At 37.3% G+C, this 20,469-nt stretch overlaps 1 protein-coding gene across 5 annotated transcripts; it reads right to left on the bottom strand.

The window, feature by feature from the left end:
- Positions 1-2,623: 2,623 nt before the first annotated feature.
- KLKB1 (kallikrein B1) lies at positions 2,624-19,049 on the bottom strand. 5 transcript variants are annotated; one of them, XM_069013924.1, is made up of 15 exons: positions 18,965-19,049; positions 18,442-18,500; positions 15,637-15,799; positions 14,875-14,978; positions 12,288-12,447; positions 11,610-11,719; positions 8,527-8,686; positions 7,611-7,720; positions 7,366-7,525; positions 7,121-7,239; positions 6,603-6,777; positions 6,048-6,223; positions 5,646-5,741; positions 4,216-4,355; positions 2,624-2,988 (listed from the first exon to the last, which is right to left on the bottom strand). In XM_069013924.1, the coding sequence occupies exons 2-15, from the start codon at positions 18,497-18,499 to the stop codon at positions 2,833-2,835; spliced, it is 1,887 nt and encodes a 628-aa protein (XP_068870025.1). In that variant the 5' UTR covers position 18,500; positions 18,965-19,049; the 3' UTR covers positions 2,624-2,832. The 5 variants fall into 5 exon arrangements, with proteins under 5 accessions (XP_068870025.1, XP_068870026.1, XP_068870024.1 ...); XM_069013925.1 differs by lacking the exon at positions 18,442-18,500 and having other exon boundaries at positions 18,965-18,997; XM_069013923.1 differs by lacking the exon at positions 18,965-19,049 and having other exon boundaries at positions 7,121-7,236; positions 18,442-18,610.
- Between the last annotated feature and the right edge of the window lie 1,420 nt (positions 19,050-20,469).

The raw sequence follows: 20,469 nt of genomic DNA, 5'->3' as shown, positions 1-20,469 counted from the left end.
CATACTCCTGGTACTCACTTTTAGCCATCAGGAATTTATTACAGATGGACCAACAACTAATGCAAAACATCATTGAAGAATACCTGCTCTAGGTGAAAATATATTGGAATAAGGTATTTTATCTGGTCAACAGCTACTCATTAAGGATGTCTGCAGCCACTGAGATCACTTATCCTTTCCAAAGGAACAGCTGAGTTTCCTTTGGCATATTGCTGTCACCTGGTATACCTCTGAGAAACAAAACATGGAGCTACAGAGGTCTACAGAGCACTGCTGAGCTGCCATTCCTCTTTGTTACTGCAATACTTACAACCTGAAAAGTTGTAGCACAAAAAACCAAACAAACAAAAACGAGGGGGAAAAAAAACAAAACAACAATATATTTTTTGTGCATTTCAAAAAGCGAATGACAGCATTATTATGAGAAAGTATTAAAGGTTGTCAGATTGACATTGCATATACTCTTTAGCCTACACAGTTTGAGTATTGGCAGACAAGTATTTTGGATGGTCTCCTGATGATTCTTATTTAGAGAGCTTCAGCCTCTGTTTTTGTACTGAAGCAATTCCTTTTTTTCCTTCAGCAACTCTTTCCCAGATGTCTTCATTCCTTTCCCATGGGGACAGAACCACACTTGAATGCCAAGAATCTTTCTCTTTTTATCCCTGTTTTCTATTTTTTTCTTTCTCAGTCCCTTATTTAAGTCTCTAGGTTTTTGACAGCATATCTGAGGTTTGCTGTTATTTTAAACCAGCTGTGGATTAAACAGAGCTTGAAAAGGACATCGGCCCCCACCTTTATCTCCTGTTCTGCTTCTGCAGTGCTGGCAAAAATCCCAGTACAGTGATATGCCTTCCCTCTCACCCTTGGCCCAATTCCCCCAACACACACCAGACTTTTCCTGTTGGCTCTCTGAACAGCCATAGCCTGCATTAAGGACTCCCAATGCATGAGAACTTTGGTACTGTACACCCCCAGTGACTCAAGCCCAGGTCACCAGGAGTCCACTCTGGGGCAGAGGGAAGGTAGAACCTCTCTTTTCCCAGATGTACCTGCAACAGCAGCATTACCTCTACCCTACTGTTAAGTTTGCACTGTTTTCCTTCCTTCTCTGAACTCTGATTCTTTACAAATAAACAAACTAACTAGATCAACTCCCCAACCTTTGAATACAGCTTTGGGATTTCAGGTTTGTTGACTGCAGTCAGTTTAGTACTGCACACCCTGACTCCAGACACAGATAGGAGTATAAGCATGTAGTGTGGAATTACATTTTTTTCTTCAGTATTATTTACAAAGAAAGCATAAAGAAATTAAAGACAAAAGTAATTTTCAGCAGCTTGATTCTTTTCTCCCATAAATTTGATGTTTAATTCCTAAGTTTCATGACCTCATTTACTTGCAGAGCTGCTCCTGCTGTTTACCTCCCAGTGTGATGTAGGGCAATTATGAATAGCACTCTGGAACATATTTGCAGCAATTATGGTAATGTAGATTATTAGGAAACAAGTTCATAAAGTTTGGCAAAGATGGTGCTACTACTCTACTCTCTGATGCAGTGTGAAATGCTGCTTCTTATTATGGGAAAGTAATTAATTTTTGACTCCTGTTTCTCACACTAGTATTAATTTTAGCTATGAAATATGTTTGCTACCTGACACAAAGTAACAAGAAATGATAAAAGGAAATAAGGAGAAATAGGAAAAGGATAAAGTTGTTTCTTTAATCAAGGAGATTTAGGTATTTGGAATTAAAAATATATTGTGTTACAGACCAATGGTATGATGTCTCTAAAAGGGGAATTCCTTTTTTGTATTTCCTAGATATTCTTCCTCAAGAGAGGTAGACTCCCATTATCGTTCTTATCACAAAATTTTCCACAGCAGTTAGAATAATGTAAGTGAAAGACAGCTCATTGGGACCAATGGGTTAAAAGCAGAAGAATGCTGGGGATTGTAAACACACTCAAGTGACCTTGCAGCTGGGAATGCATAAAGTCTGGACAGTAACAACGTAGAAAAAGATATATTTTATGCCTTCTGCTGTTTACGTTCTGTGTGCCTTGAGAACTATCTATGTGTATAGATAACAGAGGTGTTTGGTAACTTGGAGGCACCCTAAGGGACAGGCGTGAGCTCCCTGCCTTGGTCCTGAGAAGATCAAAGCCCAGTGAAGATCACAGCATGATGGTAAAGCACGCATGTGCAAACCCTAGGCAGGCAGCTGGGAACAGCAGGGCAGGATCTTCGAGCATGAACTGGGCTTGGTGGTGTCTGCATCCACCTGTGTCCCTCTGCCAAGACCTCTGGGTTTATTTTCTTGGTTAGTACTGACACTTCTTTGGTTAATTCCCTAAGGAAACTAGGTTTATGCAACTGTGTATGCATCTCCATGCCTCAGCTTCCCTTCCCCCAGCCCTTTAGTAGGCTTTTAAGTGGTTTGCCCATTTTAACTACATTCAGACAAGGGAGGGAAATTTCTTTTTGCTGTGTCACAACCTCCTAAGACAAGAAGTAGTTCCTAGCTTCCAGGTCCATACATGTCCTGCAACCTCATTCACTCCCATTTTGTGCTAGCAAGGACAGAAGTCGTCCATGGCTCAGCTGTATTTTTTCCTGCCAAATCAGTGATCACAGAGTTTATTGTTATTACTGTTTTTTATTTAGTAACAGGAAAACTCTTTCATTCCTGCTTTTCTGCATTTTAAAACAAGTATTTTACACTCCAGGCTAACAAAAAACACCCTCTAAAAAACACTAATACATTTTATCACATTGCTCTGAGGGTTGTTATTCCATAGCATCATGTTGAGTGAGTCAGTTAATGCTCATACTATGTAGTTTTTTCCAGAATCCAGTCTGAATACTCAGCAACTTTGGTGTAGACTCCTGGCTGCCTGGGGCGAGCACACCCTTCGCCCCAGCTGGTGATGCCCACCAAATACCACACCTCCTCGTGCCTGCATGACAGTGGCCCTCCTGAATCTCCCTGTGTCACAGGAAAAAAAGAGAGAGCATGCAAGGAAGAGGCCTCATCAGTATTTCTATCACAAAGAAAGCCTTGAATAAAATCAGCATCATTCAATGTTACCACCAGCATAACAGTCTATACTTCAATCACTTTCACTTATGACTAATTAAGAGAGGACTGAAGCAGGTTTTCTGATCTTCTAGTAAATTGATTTCTAAATAGTCATTGCAAACAATTTCCACTTCCCTTGAAGGTTCAAAACTACTGGCTTTTTTGTTTTCTTTTTATTATTATTATTAACTTATCTAAATACATTGATTTAAAACCCAATGAAAACTATGTGTGCAAGTAAGAAAAACAGCCAATTTGGCAGTATTTTTTCTTATGACCTTGTTTTTAGTATCTCAGTTCTCTACATGCCTTATCTTGTTTGAGTGACTCTGTCCCACTCAGGATAAAACACCTTTGTGTTTTCTTTTCCTATTCCTAAGCAATTTTTCTGAACATAAGATTCTTTAGAGAAGCTGCTATGTGTTGTTAGGACAATAGGAAGTGTATTATTTTTTAAAAGAACATCTCCATGTTCTGTTACGCTGTATCAAATAAAGAAAGCATAATTGGCATAGAGGAAAAATTTCTTCCCAACTCCAAGTATTTTTATTCCTAACCACTCATAGCAATAATAACATTTCAGCATACAATACAATTAATGCTATTGTGACATTTTCAATTCTAATTATGAATAAAGCAGTTTGGACGTTTGTTTTTAGCCTCCTATTCCCCATGCATTTTAATAGCATTGCTAGCACCCTCCCTTCTGGTTTGTACACAGTGGATGCTTTAAAACAAGATTTTATGTACTGTATTTCATGCCAAGAAATAAAAAAAAAAAAAAAGGAAATCTGCTCTTATTGGAGAAATGCTTCAAGATACTATACTTGCACTCTCTGGATTTCTGATAGTCTGAAGGAACACTGTTTTACTCCCTAAATGGATATCTATATATCCACACTCAGAGTTTCCTATCCATGGAATCTGCCCCTAAAGATTTCAATGTCATTTAAGAAATATTTTCCATATACCTCATTTTCTGTGCTTTTGACAACCTAAAGGGACAAGTTAATCAAGAGCCCTGTTGATAATCATACTTTTCTAATAATATTAATTAATAATAATTATAGTATTCATTTATATATTTGAACATATGGTTGGAATATACAGCTATACACTACTGTTTGTCATTACCTTACAAGCATCCCTTCCACCTTCATCATAGCCAGCACAGATCACTTTGCCACCTATTCTGCGCTTCCGGTACCTTGCCTGGCATTCCTCTTTTGACATGAAGGGAACAGGAGCCTTCTGAAGAATATCTTGTACCCGACCTATGTAAAAGTCAATATGAGCAGAGAAATGTTCGATTCTAGCAAAATAAAGGCTAAAATTCGACTCTGGAAATCCCCATATGCTGATACTACAAAGTGGGAGGTCACTGTTTCTAGAGTGTTAATAGATGTTCATGACACCGATTTTCCTTACTTTGTGTTAGCAAACAATGTGAATTGTCTTCTAATTTAAATGCTTTTATAATGCCATCTTCTTTTTCATGACTGGAAAAGCTTCAAAACTCCCTTGTGATTTACAATGAATCGTCATATATGAACGGCTCTCAGGACATTGGCCCTTGGAGCATTGCTTTGTGTTAGTAACTATTATTTCCTAGTAAATTGTTGCAATAGGTTTGGAATCTCCCAGTTGCCAAATCTGTGCTGCTCTCTATCCTAGTTGTTTTTAAGATGGAGAAATTTGCACATAGACTAAACAAGAGTATTTGAGGGCAGCCTTTTCTCTAGTAATTAACAGAAGAAATTTTTCTGTGCAGTATCTGCCTAAGTTTGTTAAGACTTCACACTTCACATTGAACTATAACTTTCAGATAGGCAAGTGTATAAAGGAAAAGGTGTATATACATCTATATAACATATAAAAATTACACACAAAAATATAAACAAATAAATAGGTGTAAAACCAGAGCTTGATAATTAAGAGCTTTTTGGCCTACCTCCATATAAAATCAGAGGAGTTCAAATCTCATCTACTATCAAAACACAGGTCATTGGCATGGTCTATAATCAATCTTCAGAATAATATAAGCAATATACTTCAATCTCCAATTTATAAAGTCATATGAATACAATCACATTAAAAAAAAATCATGGGTTATGTGCAGACTATAATTCAAAACAGTTCAGTGGTAGGTTTATTGCCTTTCTTAGGCAATAAAATAAAAAAGAGTGTGCAAAACCCAGATATGTACTGGGGTTTGCCAGTAGATTAAGCTAGAATCTAAGGAAAAGTATTTGAGTGTTGTACAAGATATAGTTAAGATTGAATTGTCAGGTATTTCAAACTATTGAACCAATTTATAAAATTAATTATTGTATCAGAGCACTGAGCTATTTAAAGATAATTTCATACATCTTTCATTTATGTTTTATGATGTCTTAATAGAAATCAATTCTAATAAAACATTATATTAAAGTACTGTCTAGAAAGAATAATGGTAGCTAAGAACAGAGCAGAATTTTCTCTTTTTAAAGAGGAGGTTTCTTTTGTCAAACACATTAATTTTAAAAATACAAAATTTCACTGTTTAAAAAAATATTTGTCTGTACCTTTTTCTTTTCTATAACCCCATCCAATTACCCAACAGTCAGTATAAAATGTGTTAGTGTCTTCTTTTGATGGCAGGCAGATAGGTAGCTGAAGATCTAAAGTATGAGAGAAAATATTAGTTTGACCAGCAGAGACAACCACAACAGTAAGGTTTTGTGGGCACCCACATGAGCCCTGATGACAGCCTCCATGTTATGCTTTGTCCCTTACACTATGTATCATTCCCATCACATAAATTAAAGCCACCCATTTTCTTTTCGAAGCCAACAGCATAGATTCTCCTCAAACCCCAGTAACTGCATATAAAAGGAAGCTAGCCCAGGTGTCACGCACTGCCACAGCACTGCCAGCCCTGTGTCATCCTGCACGTTTTCGGAATTCCTCTGCAATACACTACCTACCAGTAAAATTCATAGGCTTATCAAGTTTCAACAAAGCAATGTCATATCCAGTCTGTGCATATTCGTACTGAGAGTGAACAATAATCTCTTCCACTTTGAAGAAGGGCGTATCCTCATTTATTTCTGATTGTCTTAAAATACCAGCGTAAACACGCCAAATGTTGGGATTCTCTAGACTGAGGGAAAAAGTCAAACAGTCAGTCTGTGACTAAATAGCCTAATGCAGTATTACAGTAAGAAAACAGCTCATATCTCATGAGAATATCTAGGGTTCTGTAAGTAACTGTTGTCTGCTTTAGAATTTCACCTTCTAGATTCATTAAAATAATTTAGCATCAGCAGTACAATACTATGCTACAAAGGGAGAAAGTATGGAGTTCCAGTTACATTAGGAAACTGAATAGCCTACCTAAAAATTTCACCTTTTTTGTTACATTAAAGCAGTTCATCTAATTCTAGTTCTCATTGTTATTATCCTGAAAGATACATCTCAATTTATCTTGCATGCTGGGTTAAGCTTTGGGGCTTATTTGTACATTTACATTTAGGCCTCACCTCGTGACACAGTGAGCAGCTGTGAGGATCCACTGGTTGCTGATGATGGAGCCCCCACATAGGTGTCTCTGTCGAGACAACTTGGCGTGCAAGCTGACCTGCCATGGCCATTCACCGGGGGAAGAGTCTGTCCCACCAACGATCCTAATAGTTCTTGCAGAATGCTGCATACACACTACAGAAATAATCTAAAACAGAGCTCAAAGACAACTTGCACTCACCAATGAAAAATGAAGATGAGACTACTGGTGACCACTGAATACATACCACCCATTGCGAAGAAGGTGATACATTATACATTTTTCATGATTTATGATCATAAAGTCTATTAAAACCAAATTCACAGTGCTATTCTGGGGTTTGCAATGTGAAGATCTGACTGACTTCACATTTCCAGAACACTCTAACCTTACAAGATCACCAACTGGGACAATGCAACCACTTTAAAAAAACATGGTTTGGCCTCCTACTGAAATCAGGGAAGCACTGGCTATTTTTCATGAAAGAAGTTTACTTACCAGTACTGGCTTTTTTTTTGCATAATCTTAGTGAGTATCCAGAGATACTTCCTGGCCCATGTACTATTTTTACTGGAGATCCATTTGAGGACATTCTTAGGTGACATTCACACTTTCTGCTAATGAATTAATGCAAACACTTAGTTCGTATTTTTTTCACTGAAGAGCACATACATTACTCCCTCACCACATCTCTGGAATGATTATTTCAGCAATCTTTGAACATTTTAAAAAATATATCTCACCCTTCCTCATTGCATGAACCTTGGAGGAGAGAATAGGAAAAAAATTGGCAGCGGATCATGTCTGTGCAAACCTGCTGACAGGCTCTGTGTCCTTTAGTATAAGTGACATTAAGTTCATCTCCCAAAAAATCCATATGCGTGTAAGTGCGAGAATTGCAGGCTGTAAGAATGATTGCATTCAAAGCATCAGAAAGTTATTAATCAGATTTTTTTTTTTTTTTTTTTAATTGTAATTTATTGTTTACCCGGTAAAGATCTTCTGCAATTTAGGAGGCCAAAGCCTGATACAGCATTTTCTTGTGATATGAGTGCTTCTGGGATTCCACTTGTTGATGTCTTCAGAAGGCAAAGATTTCTAAAATTAAATATTTTTTAAAATAACTAAATCTGTTATATAACACCATAAAAATAATTGTTTAGGTACAGGTAAAAGAAGGTTCTTTCCTAAATACACTCTTTTCTCCCAAGTCTCAATCTGCAGAAATATTTCATATGAAAATGCATTCACTAAGTTCACTAGTTCACACAAAATTGAGGTTTTTATAGTGCTGTGAAATGCCATACAGCATACCAAATCTACTAAAGGTTTTACAGTATTCATACATATATAGAAGAGGTGATTTTAGATGATGCATGCCATCTCAGCTTTGCTTTTCCCTGGAATTGCTGTGAAATTTTATTCTTCTCATTTGTGTGGAATATTGATTTTTAACTATTCTCACTACTGTGTATGAAAGAAGGAAGCCAAATAGAAATATTTTTAAATCCATTAACCTAATTGAAAAATCTTTTCAGGTAAATAAGTTCACCCTGCCAGGAAACCAGATGGCTCTTTTGATAATGTCATAAAATTCAGCTTTAAGTCTTTAAAACAATCTGGAGGCTCACTGTACTTTTGACGTGTATAATTCTTTTCAGATTAAGACCAGATATGCAACCACAATACAAAAGCCCTGATCACATTGGAAAACAGTTGAAATGCCCACGGGAAATTATAAATTTATGAGCAAAAACCATAAAAACCTGTGTTTTACTGAAAATAGCTTTTCAACATAAATTTACATACTTATAAGAAATCTGTGTTTAAAAAAAAGACTGTGTTTTTAAAAAACAAATTTTAAAAAATCTACATAGATAATTGCATTTAATTGTCATAGTCACCTTTGAGATTCTATTTGCCATTTCCTGGTAAAAAATGTAAAGAACAAGCACTTTGGAAAATATGTACAAATAGTTTGGCAGACAGAGATATCAGGAGTGAAAAAACTTGTAATATTAATTCCTGAAAACTCTTGATCTTCAAAAATGTCCATTTGACAATCTGTATAAAACAAGAACAAAATAACAAAATTCCAGACTTTAGTATTCCATCAGAATATTGAGATTTACAGATTACCCATTTCTATCTTTATCCTGTTTTACTTCTGTGATTGATCAATTGGAAAGATAACACATTTTAACCAAAAACTGTTTTTCAAGAATATTTTTAAATATGTAAAGTCATAGAGAGAACTACTGAACAGAGATAAGGTTCATATAGAGGAAAAACTACATGTTACAATAGTGATTTGCTAATCTAATAGGGAAAGATTTAAATTAATTTTTAATGGGTATATCAGGTTCATAGGAAGACTAGAAAAAAAAAATAAAGTGATGCTCTTCTTAACATTTCTTTTACTATTTGAAAAGTAGGCACAATAAGTAGGAATGCTGCCCCCTGACATGGCCAAAATAACACAACAGAGGCTTGTCAGGATATTTCACACAACCAGACTATGGATATAGAAGTTACAGGAAGTATTAGCATGTTTAAAAAGAGATAAATGAGTTTCCTTCTCCAAAGATATACTTGAAGTCCTGGTTCAAATCCTACTGCGAGAACTTAAAAAGAAAGAAATGGAAGCATCAGTACAGAGGATGTTTCTTGAACTTACCAAGCTGCAGAGATAGTAAAAATAGTGAAATGATCCAAAAGATAGGATTTGGTGGCAGCAGAGAATGTGAGCTCTTGAGAAAGTACAGCAACCGAATCAATACTGCCCAGTGTGTTATAGAAACATATGGGGAATATCTTACTACAAAAGGGAAACTAACAAGAGGCAGAGCTAAATGTGACTCCTGTTAATCTGATGAGGTTTTCAAAAAACATAGGCAAGAAGTACAACAATACTGGGCAGTAATTATACAATAAGAACAGTAAAAAAATATAATCAGAAATCTGGAAAATTAGAGTCAATTAACTCTGGCAATTAGTAGGTAAGATCCTATGTTAAGAGGAAATAGCATTCAGGAGAATGGATAGTTCCTAAAGGAAATTATATTTAAAGCATAAATGTGGATCTGAAACTTTAGGGAAGCTAACCTATGATCTCAAGAATCATGTTCAGAGATCATTTGCTCAATATCCAGTGATCCCAAGGAAGGTACTTTGCAAAGGGCAGAAAAATAGACAAATTGCTATGAATGTGTAATAGCATATGTGCACAAGGATGAAGTCAGAGAGGCAAAGAGACAAAACGAAAGGCCACATAGAAAGGAATAAACTAAACAAAGCCAGAAAAAAACCTCGAACAAATGTTGAAATAAATGCATTTCAGATATTGACAAAACAAGGCAGAAGATGTTTTTATGACTACATTCTACAGATCTGTCTGGACAGGTATAGCTGATCTGTTTTAGATTAGGACAGGTGACCTCCCTAGATGACCTCTTGATCCACTAGTGCTGTCTAGGCTTCTGTGATCACAAAATTTATTTCTTCTCTCTCTTGCCTGCTCTTGCCTCTTTCACAAGACACAGAAAGTAGGGAAACAGGCAGGAGCAAGATTGATTTTCTCATGCTGTCATGGTTTAACCCCAGCCAACAACCAAGCCCCATGCAGCCACTCACTCACTCCCCCACCAGTAAGATCAGAGGGAGAAACAGAAAGGTAAAAACAGAGAACTTGTGGTTTCAGGTAAAGACAGTTTTACAGGAAAATCCCATGTTGGGCACCAAAAAGGACTTTGGTGGGTTGATCTTGGCTAGCTGCCAGCTGCCCAGCGACTCGCTCTATCATTTCTCCTTCCCAGCTGGACAGGTGAGGGAAAATGAGATGGAAAATGACTCATAGGCTGAAATAAGGCAAAAGCAAAAGCTTGCACACACAGAAGCCAAGAGGAAAAACCCAATAATTTTATTCTCTACTTCCCATCAGCAAGTGATATCCATCCACTTCCTGGGAAGTAGGGCATCAGCATGCATAGTGGTTGCTCCAGAAGGCAAACACCATAAATAACAAATGCCCCTCCTTCCTCCTCCTTTCCTTAGCTTTTATAGCTGAGCTGACATCATGTGATATGGAATGTCCCTGTGAGAAATTTGGGTCAGCCAACCTGGTTGTATTCCCTCACAGGATCTTGCCAACCCCCAGACTATTGATGGGAGGAATGCTGGGGAGAGAGAGCTGATGCTGTGCCAGTGCTGTCCAGCAGTAAACCCAAGCACGGATTTTAGAAAGAAATATATTGATATAGTCTCTACAAAACGTGATTTATACAGGAAGCCTAGATTATCTGTGAGATAAAATAAGGCTATATGAAAGCAGAATAACATCATCATCATTAAGAAGGGAACAAAGCACACAGTAAGACAAAGTGGAGATCAATTTAAGAAAAAAGAAAAAACTAGAAAAAAGTGAAAGATGTTTCAACTGAGAATAAGGTTTAATACACACTGTTTGATTCTAGACTCCTGAGAATTTTGTCTGAGTAATGATTGCAGGAACAAGCACTGACTTTTTGCTTTCATCGCAAATCACCCACAAAATGCATAATATATACCTTCCTATTAGCCAGCTGTATTAGGAAGCTGCAGATCTCCATTAAAAATTTTCAAGTGCATACACAGTATACAAACAGAGTGTAGAAAGCTTTATATTTCCCCTGGTCTTTGAATTTTCCCCTGATCTTTCATTTTTGTATTCATGATACAAAGATAACGTACAATTTCATCAAGGTAATCTTATGAAAGAATTCTTTAGACCTTTAAAGAAGGGAACTATTTCTGTAAGACAAATGATAACATGAAAAAATCAAAAAGAGATGAACCTCCTTTGTCCCTGAGTGTACTAACTATATTTTAAGAATAAGATTATATTAGAATTATTCTACATAATGAAGCATTTATACATGTCAGTGATAGACTGCATTTCAGGATACATGACCCCTAAAACTAAACAGAATCAGAGATTTTAAGTAGTTACCTAGTTCAGAAAGCTGGCATGGCTTTAAAGAGAATCCAGACACAACCTCATCAAGCATCTTTATGCTGGCTGGAGTTCCGATACTGGTATGTTTCATGAAGCATTTTTTCCTGAATGAAAAAAAGTAAAGGAAGTGGTAAGAAAACAGGTCTTCTTTCTTGGACTAAACCACCCTCCTGAACCCAGAAATCCTACCATTGTGCATGGTCTGGTCATGGGCCAGAACAATCTCCAACCTCCAGAACAAACTTCAAATTATGAACAGAGCTAGCTGAACAATGTTTAAATTGCAAAACTGAGGAGATTAAGAGCTCAAAAATAGGTCTCATAAAATGAAATCATTTCTGTGGATGCTCTGATGATGCTATTTTCAGAACAATAATCAGAGCAAGATTGAACAGAGCAAAAATGCAGCACAGCTACCAATATAATTTGCATTTCAATCTCTTCAGAGGATTTTAGTTTTTTTCACGGCTATAATAAAGTTTGTCTTTCTCACCAATGGATAAATGAAAGTCAATTTACTATTGATATTTTCCTACCTGTAAGTGTGAACAAACATTGCAAGGAGGAATAAATTGAATATTCTTGAGTAAAGTCTTGCACCTTAGACTGCTCTGAGATTTATTCTACTTAGGCACAGGGTTGTCCAGAGAAATGAATCCAACCTGTATTTACCAAAAGCTTGCATTGTGAAATGTTTCAGAGGCATATGTAAAAAAATGACAACGGTTGTCATTGGTACATCTTTTTTGACACTCTTGATAGCTGTCAGCCATTGAGATATCAAAAATATTCCCTTCCATATCCAGTCCTACATGGACATCTGGGCTGCAAGCTGTGGAGAAAGAGAGACCAAGTTCTAGAAATGTGCTTCTATTCTTTTCTCCATCCCATGCCCCAAATTGCCCAAAAGATAGCAGTTTGTATGACACAGCCCACATAATCCAGATGCCACATCCCACGCTCACTTCAGTTACATCATACTTTATACATAGATCTAGCACCAAATCAGAAATGCAGGCTTGGTGTAGTACCTCATGGCAAGGGGAACAACTGGCAGACTTTGTCAGTGCCTCTGCCTACATGAGAGAGGGGGTCTGACCACTGTGGCTGACTGAGAGCAGAATGACATTCACCAAAGCAAGAACTCAGAATCAATACTAAAATATATTTTCCCAGTTCCAAATTCATAGAGCAGTTTAAATGGCAAATTCTGTCCTCATAAGCTACAGACATGTCCCATTTGAGTCAGAATATTACATTTACACTCCACAGAGGGAGGATTGCAACTCTGGGGGTTGAAATGCAGGTCATTGGGGTCTCCACAGAACAAGAGTCAGCCAACGATTGGAGGCATTTTTAAACATGTGTGGATAGATTTTCATTTTAGTCTGATTCTAGTGTAATTCCAGTGATATTAATTAATCTAAACATCATAAAGAATGACATTCCACTGAAATCTCTTTTTCTAGTCCAAGATACTCAGAAATACAAACATGAAGGTTTATTGGCAGGAAAGAGCTTTGAAAGGGCCAGACTGCTCTGAAGGGCAAGTGGCAAGCAAAAGCAAGCACTGCTTACTTGATAATAGCTACAGTGGAGAACCTGCAAAAAAACCCATTTAGTCCTGCCATGTTGAGATGCTATACCAATATTTAGCTAGCATCTATGTTTTTACCTGGTACTTTAGCAGCCAGGGCTCACGCTATTTTGCATAAACTTGCTTGCTGGGAGAGGGATAAGTTAAACATAACTTCGCAAATGCTTAATGAGTTAAGTGTAAATGTTACTAGTGTTTGACATACAATATTACAAAATTAAGTAGCCATTGATTTTTTACTATTAGCTCACAGCCACAGCTGTGAAGAGTTCTAAGGTATGTACTGTATAAATCTTTTTGACCACTCTGTCCTAATTTACAAGCAGATAAGTGGGTCACATCAATTAACCACACAATTACAGAAAGAAGACAGTCTCAGCTTAGAAGGGTGCTTACCTTGCCTATGCCAATGCTTGCAGAAGATGATATACAAAGTCACTACATCTGTGACCAATCAAGTATTGCTTGCACAAAAAGAAAAAGGGGGAATTTGTTGCAAAATGATTAGAGGATCAGGGACATGGGTCATTGATAGAATTATGGGATCAATAAAAGAACTGTACAAGCAAAAGGCCTGCAAGCAAAGGTTAGTGTGAGAAACTGCCTGCACGAGAAAGCACCTTGTGTGAGAAACAAGCCTGAGAAACAAAAAGGGAGTTTTGAAGAGGTGCAGCTGAGCAGATAAGATGTACTGACCAGGAGAAGGGAGAGTGAACTCTGAATTCTTTTAATCATAACATAACTTGTAGAAGCTTGCCAATGTAGTCTAATTATGTAGAAGCAGAAATGCACTTTGATAGGTTTAAGCCACTTAGGAGTTAACAAGCTGGTATACTATATAAGTGCCTCTGGATTGCTAGAGCTTGCTTTTATCAACCATATTGGCTGTTCTGCAATTTCTCCCTCTGTCGCAGTCCACAGACTTTTCCAACACCAATACAACTGAAGAACTAGTCTGACATCCATAAGACACTATTTGTCCTCAAAGGCAGGAAGCAAATACTATATTCTTCCTTATTTTATTTTTCTAAAGTACCATGCTATGCTTAAAGTTGATCTCCTTTTAATGACATCATCATGACAGTGCAAGTTTAAAACATATAAAAATTAACACATTTAATGGGCTTTTAATACGCCTGGTGATAATTTGCAGATATGGCACGCTGACATTAAGGCTTCATGTAAAGCACACATACCCTAAAAATGCAGCTGCTAAAAAATTATTACACAGAATCACAAAAGTACTAGTATCACTTTGTGACAATGCACTTTTGCTTTGTTGAGCATCTGCACCTCAGGGGTCACACATGCTATATGAGCCACTTTCTGGAGTGGAATTGTAGTAGTAAATTAATCTTTAGAACTGGAGTCAGCAGTTAAAGCATGGGCTGCCATCTGCCTCTAGCAAAAGAAATGGTGACTGCAGGAGCATGATTTCCCTGTTACTTCATGTGGGGAACCTGGGTGGTGGATAGGTGGGCCTGAAGAGTAAAACCAGTAGAGTTTTTATCACCTGTGTTTGAAAGCAGTCTGGCAAAGAGCACACAAATCACTTCTTGGCTGCTTCCCTGATTCTATTCCTCTTTTTAAAATGCTAATTTTTTAACAGCTGCTACACAATGCAGAACATAAAATACATGCGTGTGAATAACCATATCTTACCACTAATTTGGTTACACTGTTTTAAGGAATGTCCAGAGATAGCTCCTTCCATATCCACTTTCGGCAGCATTTCTGTATCACTGTCTTTTAAATAGCAGGAGAACCTGTGTTTTAAAATGCAGCAATTCACAGCTTTTGCAGTACAACACAGACTTTCATAATTGTTTCTCAGGTGAAATGCAGCTGTCCAATACACCTCAACATGAACTTTTTGACAAGTGCAATTGGAAGAAAAATAGGGTCAAGCCTTACACGCTTGGTTGGCACTGGTGACAGGTGACAATACTTCATGTTTGTGGGAGCTCCAAGAGGTCTCAATAAAATGAGAAACAGAGACCGGGCTTGGAAGACAGAAATGCACTGGGCATAGAGAGGAAATACAACCTCATTCTCTCAGGCTACTGACATTCTAAATTGTGAGGAAAAATATGCTAAATAGAAAGGATGGGGAACAGTACGGAAGACCATCGGAGATGCGAAATTATCCCTCAACAATAAATACGTGGCATAGAGGAGGGAGTGCAGAGTCAGTTCTCTTTCCTTGAAAGGGCTGGTGTGTGAGTGTGAAAATTTGGACATTGTCAAATTTAACCTTTTGAATTCAAGCAATTACTCTTCGATCACCAGTTTTAGACATACATGACATTTTTTCCATGGCAACCCTGTACCTTTCCCTGCGTGTCTGTGTTCTGTCAAAATGTTACCAGGTTTCTAAATTATCACAGGAAACCAGTAAAAGACACAAGTACATTAACCTTCTACCTTTTTGCAGGATCTTTAGTCCATGTTGCTGGCAAGTAGGTGAAGAGCAGACAGGTAGGATGGTAAGTACACACTACTTGGCAGTAATTGGCAGTCGGTGTAAAAACTGTAGTGAGGTCTCCTCCTTGGAAGAATGTATTTTCATAGATCTGAGTCACACATTCTGACATGGAATAACAAAGTGTGTCAATTGTTAGAGATGGGAACACCCAGTTCACCAGGAGACAATGAAGACACTGCTCCTCTTTGTCATTGACCTTGCTTTTAAAACAGGCTTTTTTCAGGAAAAGTGGATAAGGGAGGGTCAGTAGCACAGTTCTTCTGAGAGTCTCATCTTTTCACTCTAGCAGAAATAATACTGTCTAGGGTGTCTCCCTCTGTTCCCTGCCTCATACCCAATGCTGGAGCATTGGGCAGCTTGAACCAAGGTAAAAACCCAAGAAGCTGGATGGGCCACAAGGCAGATCTGCATAGCAGAGAGGGAAGGTACCTTCTCATGGAAGACCTCAGGAACAGCAGAAGCCTCCTCTGAGAGAGACCAGTATAGACCATCATTATAAGGAAAACCAGGAAGAGGAAGTGCAGAGACTGAAAGGAGTTAGAAAGTTTTATGTAAAGACAATCCTATTTTTTAGGGATGCTCTGAGGTCAGAGTCACACGTGGTGTGCCACTCTGCACAGCCTTAATGGCTCCCAGCATTTCATAGACCTTCAGCTCTCTCACACTGCACCTTGAACCCCCCAAACCTTCTTCAAAATGAAGAAAACACTGTTACAGGAATAACATCTCAGGAACAGTCTAGAATAAAAATGAGCTCTACGACTACCATGCATCTGCGGGAATTCTTAGCTCTGAATGACATACCTGAAGTCTGTAATGGCAACCACTCGCTGCAGAGCTGTGCAGCAGAGGTACCTATGCAGCAACCTGCTCCCATCTTTCAAAATGAAGGCACTTGTAAGATCACAGAATCACAGAATATGCTGAGTTGGAAGGGATCCACAAGGATTATTGAGTCTAACACCTGGCCCTGCACAGGACCATCCCCAAGACCATGTGCCCAAGAGTGTTGTTCAAACACTTTTTGAACTTTGTCAGGCTTGGTGCTGTGACCACTTCCCTGGGGAGCCTGTTCCAGTGCCCAACCACCCTCTGGGTGAAGAACCTTTCTCTAATATCTGACCTAAACCTCCCCTGACAGAGCTTCAGGCCATTCCTTTTGGTCCTCTCAGTCTCAAGGCTCCCAGGGGTCTTGAATATCCGTTGTAGTAGAGAAGCAGGGTAGTTTGTCAAAGGACTCTAAGATCTCTATATTAAAACATACAAGAGAGCTGTCTTTACACAGGAGACCCTCTCTCATCTTGAACTTGCCCTCCAAAAGGAGCAGCAAACCAATAAAATGGCTATTTTTATCCCTGCATCTATAAAAGTGCTTTTTCTCGGAAGAAAGATAAAGATAAAATAATGTATTTTTATAGACTGGGAGGAAACCCAACTGAAAACATTGCATCTAGTGGCTTAATCTGTTACTATAGAGTGATCATCCTGTATCAAGTGATATTTAAAATAAAAACAAATGGAAATATCATACTGGATTTTACAGTTTTAAAATACTACAAGTGGATTTTATTTGTTAATATGATTATAAACTATACTTTGGCAATTCAATGTTTCCTGCACACAGGTATAATATATACTTTTGTTGTTGTTGTTTAAAGGACTAAGTAAGGAATTACTAGGCATATCTGCTAGATGTGCTAATATCTTTCAAAGGTTAATTCCTTATTAGTAAAAAATTAGACTTTATAAACATGTAAGTTCTCTGATATATATATACTTTCAAGCTCTTTATCTAAAAAATTGTATTTATTATTCTCAGAGGTGTTTCTTTGTCCAACTTTGTCATTAACGGAAAAAAAATTTCTATTCTTAGAATATTCTAAGTGAATTCTAAAGCTAAAAAGAATATTGCAATTATCTGCTGTATCATATATTTTGGATCCTATTTATCTTCTTCTAGCATAAATTAACACAAAAAAAATTACTTATGCTGTAAAACTATGCACCATGTACAACTGTGCCACTTCTGAACATTTTAATTTAATAAAAAATATTTTCTAGGCCTCAGAAGTTTTCCAAGGTTTTAGTTTTGCTGAGATTTAAAGCCAGGTAAAATATTTCCATAAATAATACTACATTTATCTACTAGATTTTGCTAAAAAGCTGGTACCTAATTGTTCTCTGAGAAAACAGTTAAAACATTACTGAACTTATACCTGTGTTAGGCCGTAGTTATAGTTTATCAGGAAAGGGAATTTCAGAGAAGTGCAATGCAATTTTTGTAGTTTAACTTGTGCTAACAGAACAAAGTAAATCATTAACACAGAATGAAAGACATACACTACTCGACCTCCTGCACCCCAATCAGCCACAAAGGGCTTCCTTCCCCAGCTGCTGCTTAGGCTACTAACCTCGCCACTGGGCACAGAACATGGAGCATCACACCAATTTCATGGTTACAATGTGGATGCAGTCTCAGTCCTATAGAGAAAACTTCCTGTGGCATGGTCCCATGTGTGCTGGGGGAGGTGACAGCATGGGGCGTGGCAGGACAGTGCCAGCAAAGCCCCATTAGAAAGTTCCCTGTCAGACAACTGGGTTATGCCAGTTACCCGAACTTAACTAAGCTCAATAAGCAGAACAAACAGCTCTCTCAGGAGCAGACTGCAGTTACTAATCTTCTCCCCTTCTACAAGAGTTGCTTTACACTGTGTGTAAAGCACAGGAATTATACATTAACTTACCGCTGTAAACTGAAGCAAGTAAGAAAATGAAATAAAAAGTCCGATAAATCCAATGCATCCTAAAAACCACAAAATCGTTCTTTAGAATACGTTTAATAAAGGGTGCATAATTAGTTTCATAAAGCACTGCTAAGCCTAACGCTGATTTACACTTGTACTGTTTCACCATTAATTCAAAATTACTTTGAAAATTACAATTGCAGCTGTGATATGCTGTTTTGGCATACCTTTTAACAGCAGAAAATTCATTCTTGCTTAGACTGGGAACAATATTCCATTGAAACGACATTACTTATACTGACTCTCCATACAGTTTAGTAGATACTGTTATCAATATAGCAAACAAATGACTCACACTCACTACTTCATATGCTATATGAATTCTAAACTATTTTTCACATGCAAAAACTTAAGCTGTGAACTAAATTAACCACAATACACAAGCCATAAATACTCAAACTTACACTGTCTTGTTGCTATGAACACCTTTCACTGAATACCAGTCGCAATAATGATTACATACCTGAACACATAGTAGGTCTGGATGCATGGATAAGGTTTGCACTCTACTAAAAAAAAAAAAGTCAACACTTTGTGTTAAATATTACTGCCTGCAATGCTAACTCATCTCTAATGTTTACTTTGAATGAGTGCTCTTTTTGTCAATATTGTTACTGATGTTGGGACACATTTTCAGAACATCCATCATCCACACTGCGCTGGAACTGGTCCTGTATAGCTACGCGTCTGCAACACAGTCTCTCTTTTCTCCCCTATTAAATTATGATAATATTTTAAACCCCTGGGAAAATTTTCACCTTTACATCAAATTGCAGGATTTTCATCATTCCTGAAATCAATCACAAAACCTATCCATATCTGAATATCTACAAAGCAAGATGAACTTAGCATTTTTTGTGTTGCTCAGCATGTACTAGCATTCAATTAAAATAATTGTTTTGCCTCTGTGTGCGTGTGTGTGTGTGCATTTCAATTGGTGGGACAAAGGGATTAGAACTTTTGTCCAAGAACTTAGTTTCTTCACTTTTTGTTTCTCATTTGGGCTTTCTATTGCAGATATTGGGCAGTTATTCCAGTCTGTTACTGTTTTAAAAAAACCACAAGCAAGCAAACAAACAAACAAACCAAAAAAAAATCTCCAATCATGGTCTTTTGGAAAAATAACGTATACCATTCAAAAAAGCAGAAAAACAGAGCAGATTGACCATAAATTTTATGTGTCAAGATCATGTGTGTCATTCATGCAACATGTATTCATACCCACATTCATCAGAAGCTTTTGTAAGATTTCATTTCTATAATCCATTATCTATATTTTAGAATTTTTTCTCAGGAAGGGGCATCTTCTGGTGATGGGTGTATATTTCCGAAGCAAACTAGTGGGAAAAAAAAAAAAAAAAACTTTCTTAAAGTGTCAGTTCTCAAATTTAGATATCATACTCTTTCTAAAAGCAAAAATCATTTTAATTACATCTGTAAGGGCATCAGTTGGATTGGATGGTGAAGCTCAGAAATAAGGCAGAAATGCTATTCAAAGAGAATCATAATGAGCATGCTCACTTTGGAAAATAAATGCATTTTCTTTCACTGGGCCTGCTATTCACATGATGTGCTCCCATTTACATTGCTGTATTGTTGCTCAAACCAACAAAAATGTACTTCTGTACAGAGAAAAAATGTATTATGGACTCTATGTTGATGAGTTATTATTATAGCACATATTTATTATAGGAGAAATTACAAAATACACTAGAAAAATTCTCAGCTGGTATAAGTTTCCTGAGCCCCTCTGAAGTCCAGAGATTATATGATTTAAACTAGCAGTAGAGGTAGAAATTTAAAGTGCATAGAATGCCAAAACTATCTAATGCTCCTTAGGCTCATGAGGGCTCCACATATAAGGTTACTGTTGGTCTTAATTCCCTCATTATATCAATTTAGCTATCAATATTCTAAATATTAGCTAAATCGGGATTTATTTAGGTATTTAGGTAATTCAGATACCAG

Source organism: Aphelocoma coerulescens, chromosome 4 (assembly GCF_041296385.1).
Source record: "Aphelocoma coerulescens isolate FSJ_1873_10779 chromosome 4, UR_Acoe_1.0, whole genome shotgun sequence".
NCBI classification, from domain to species: domain Eukaryota; kingdom Metazoa; phylum Chordata; class Aves; order Passeriformes; family Corvidae; genus Aphelocoma; species Aphelocoma coerulescens.
Note: the sequence above shows the minus strand (reverse complement) of the source record. Positions and strands in the feature narration are given on the sequence as shown.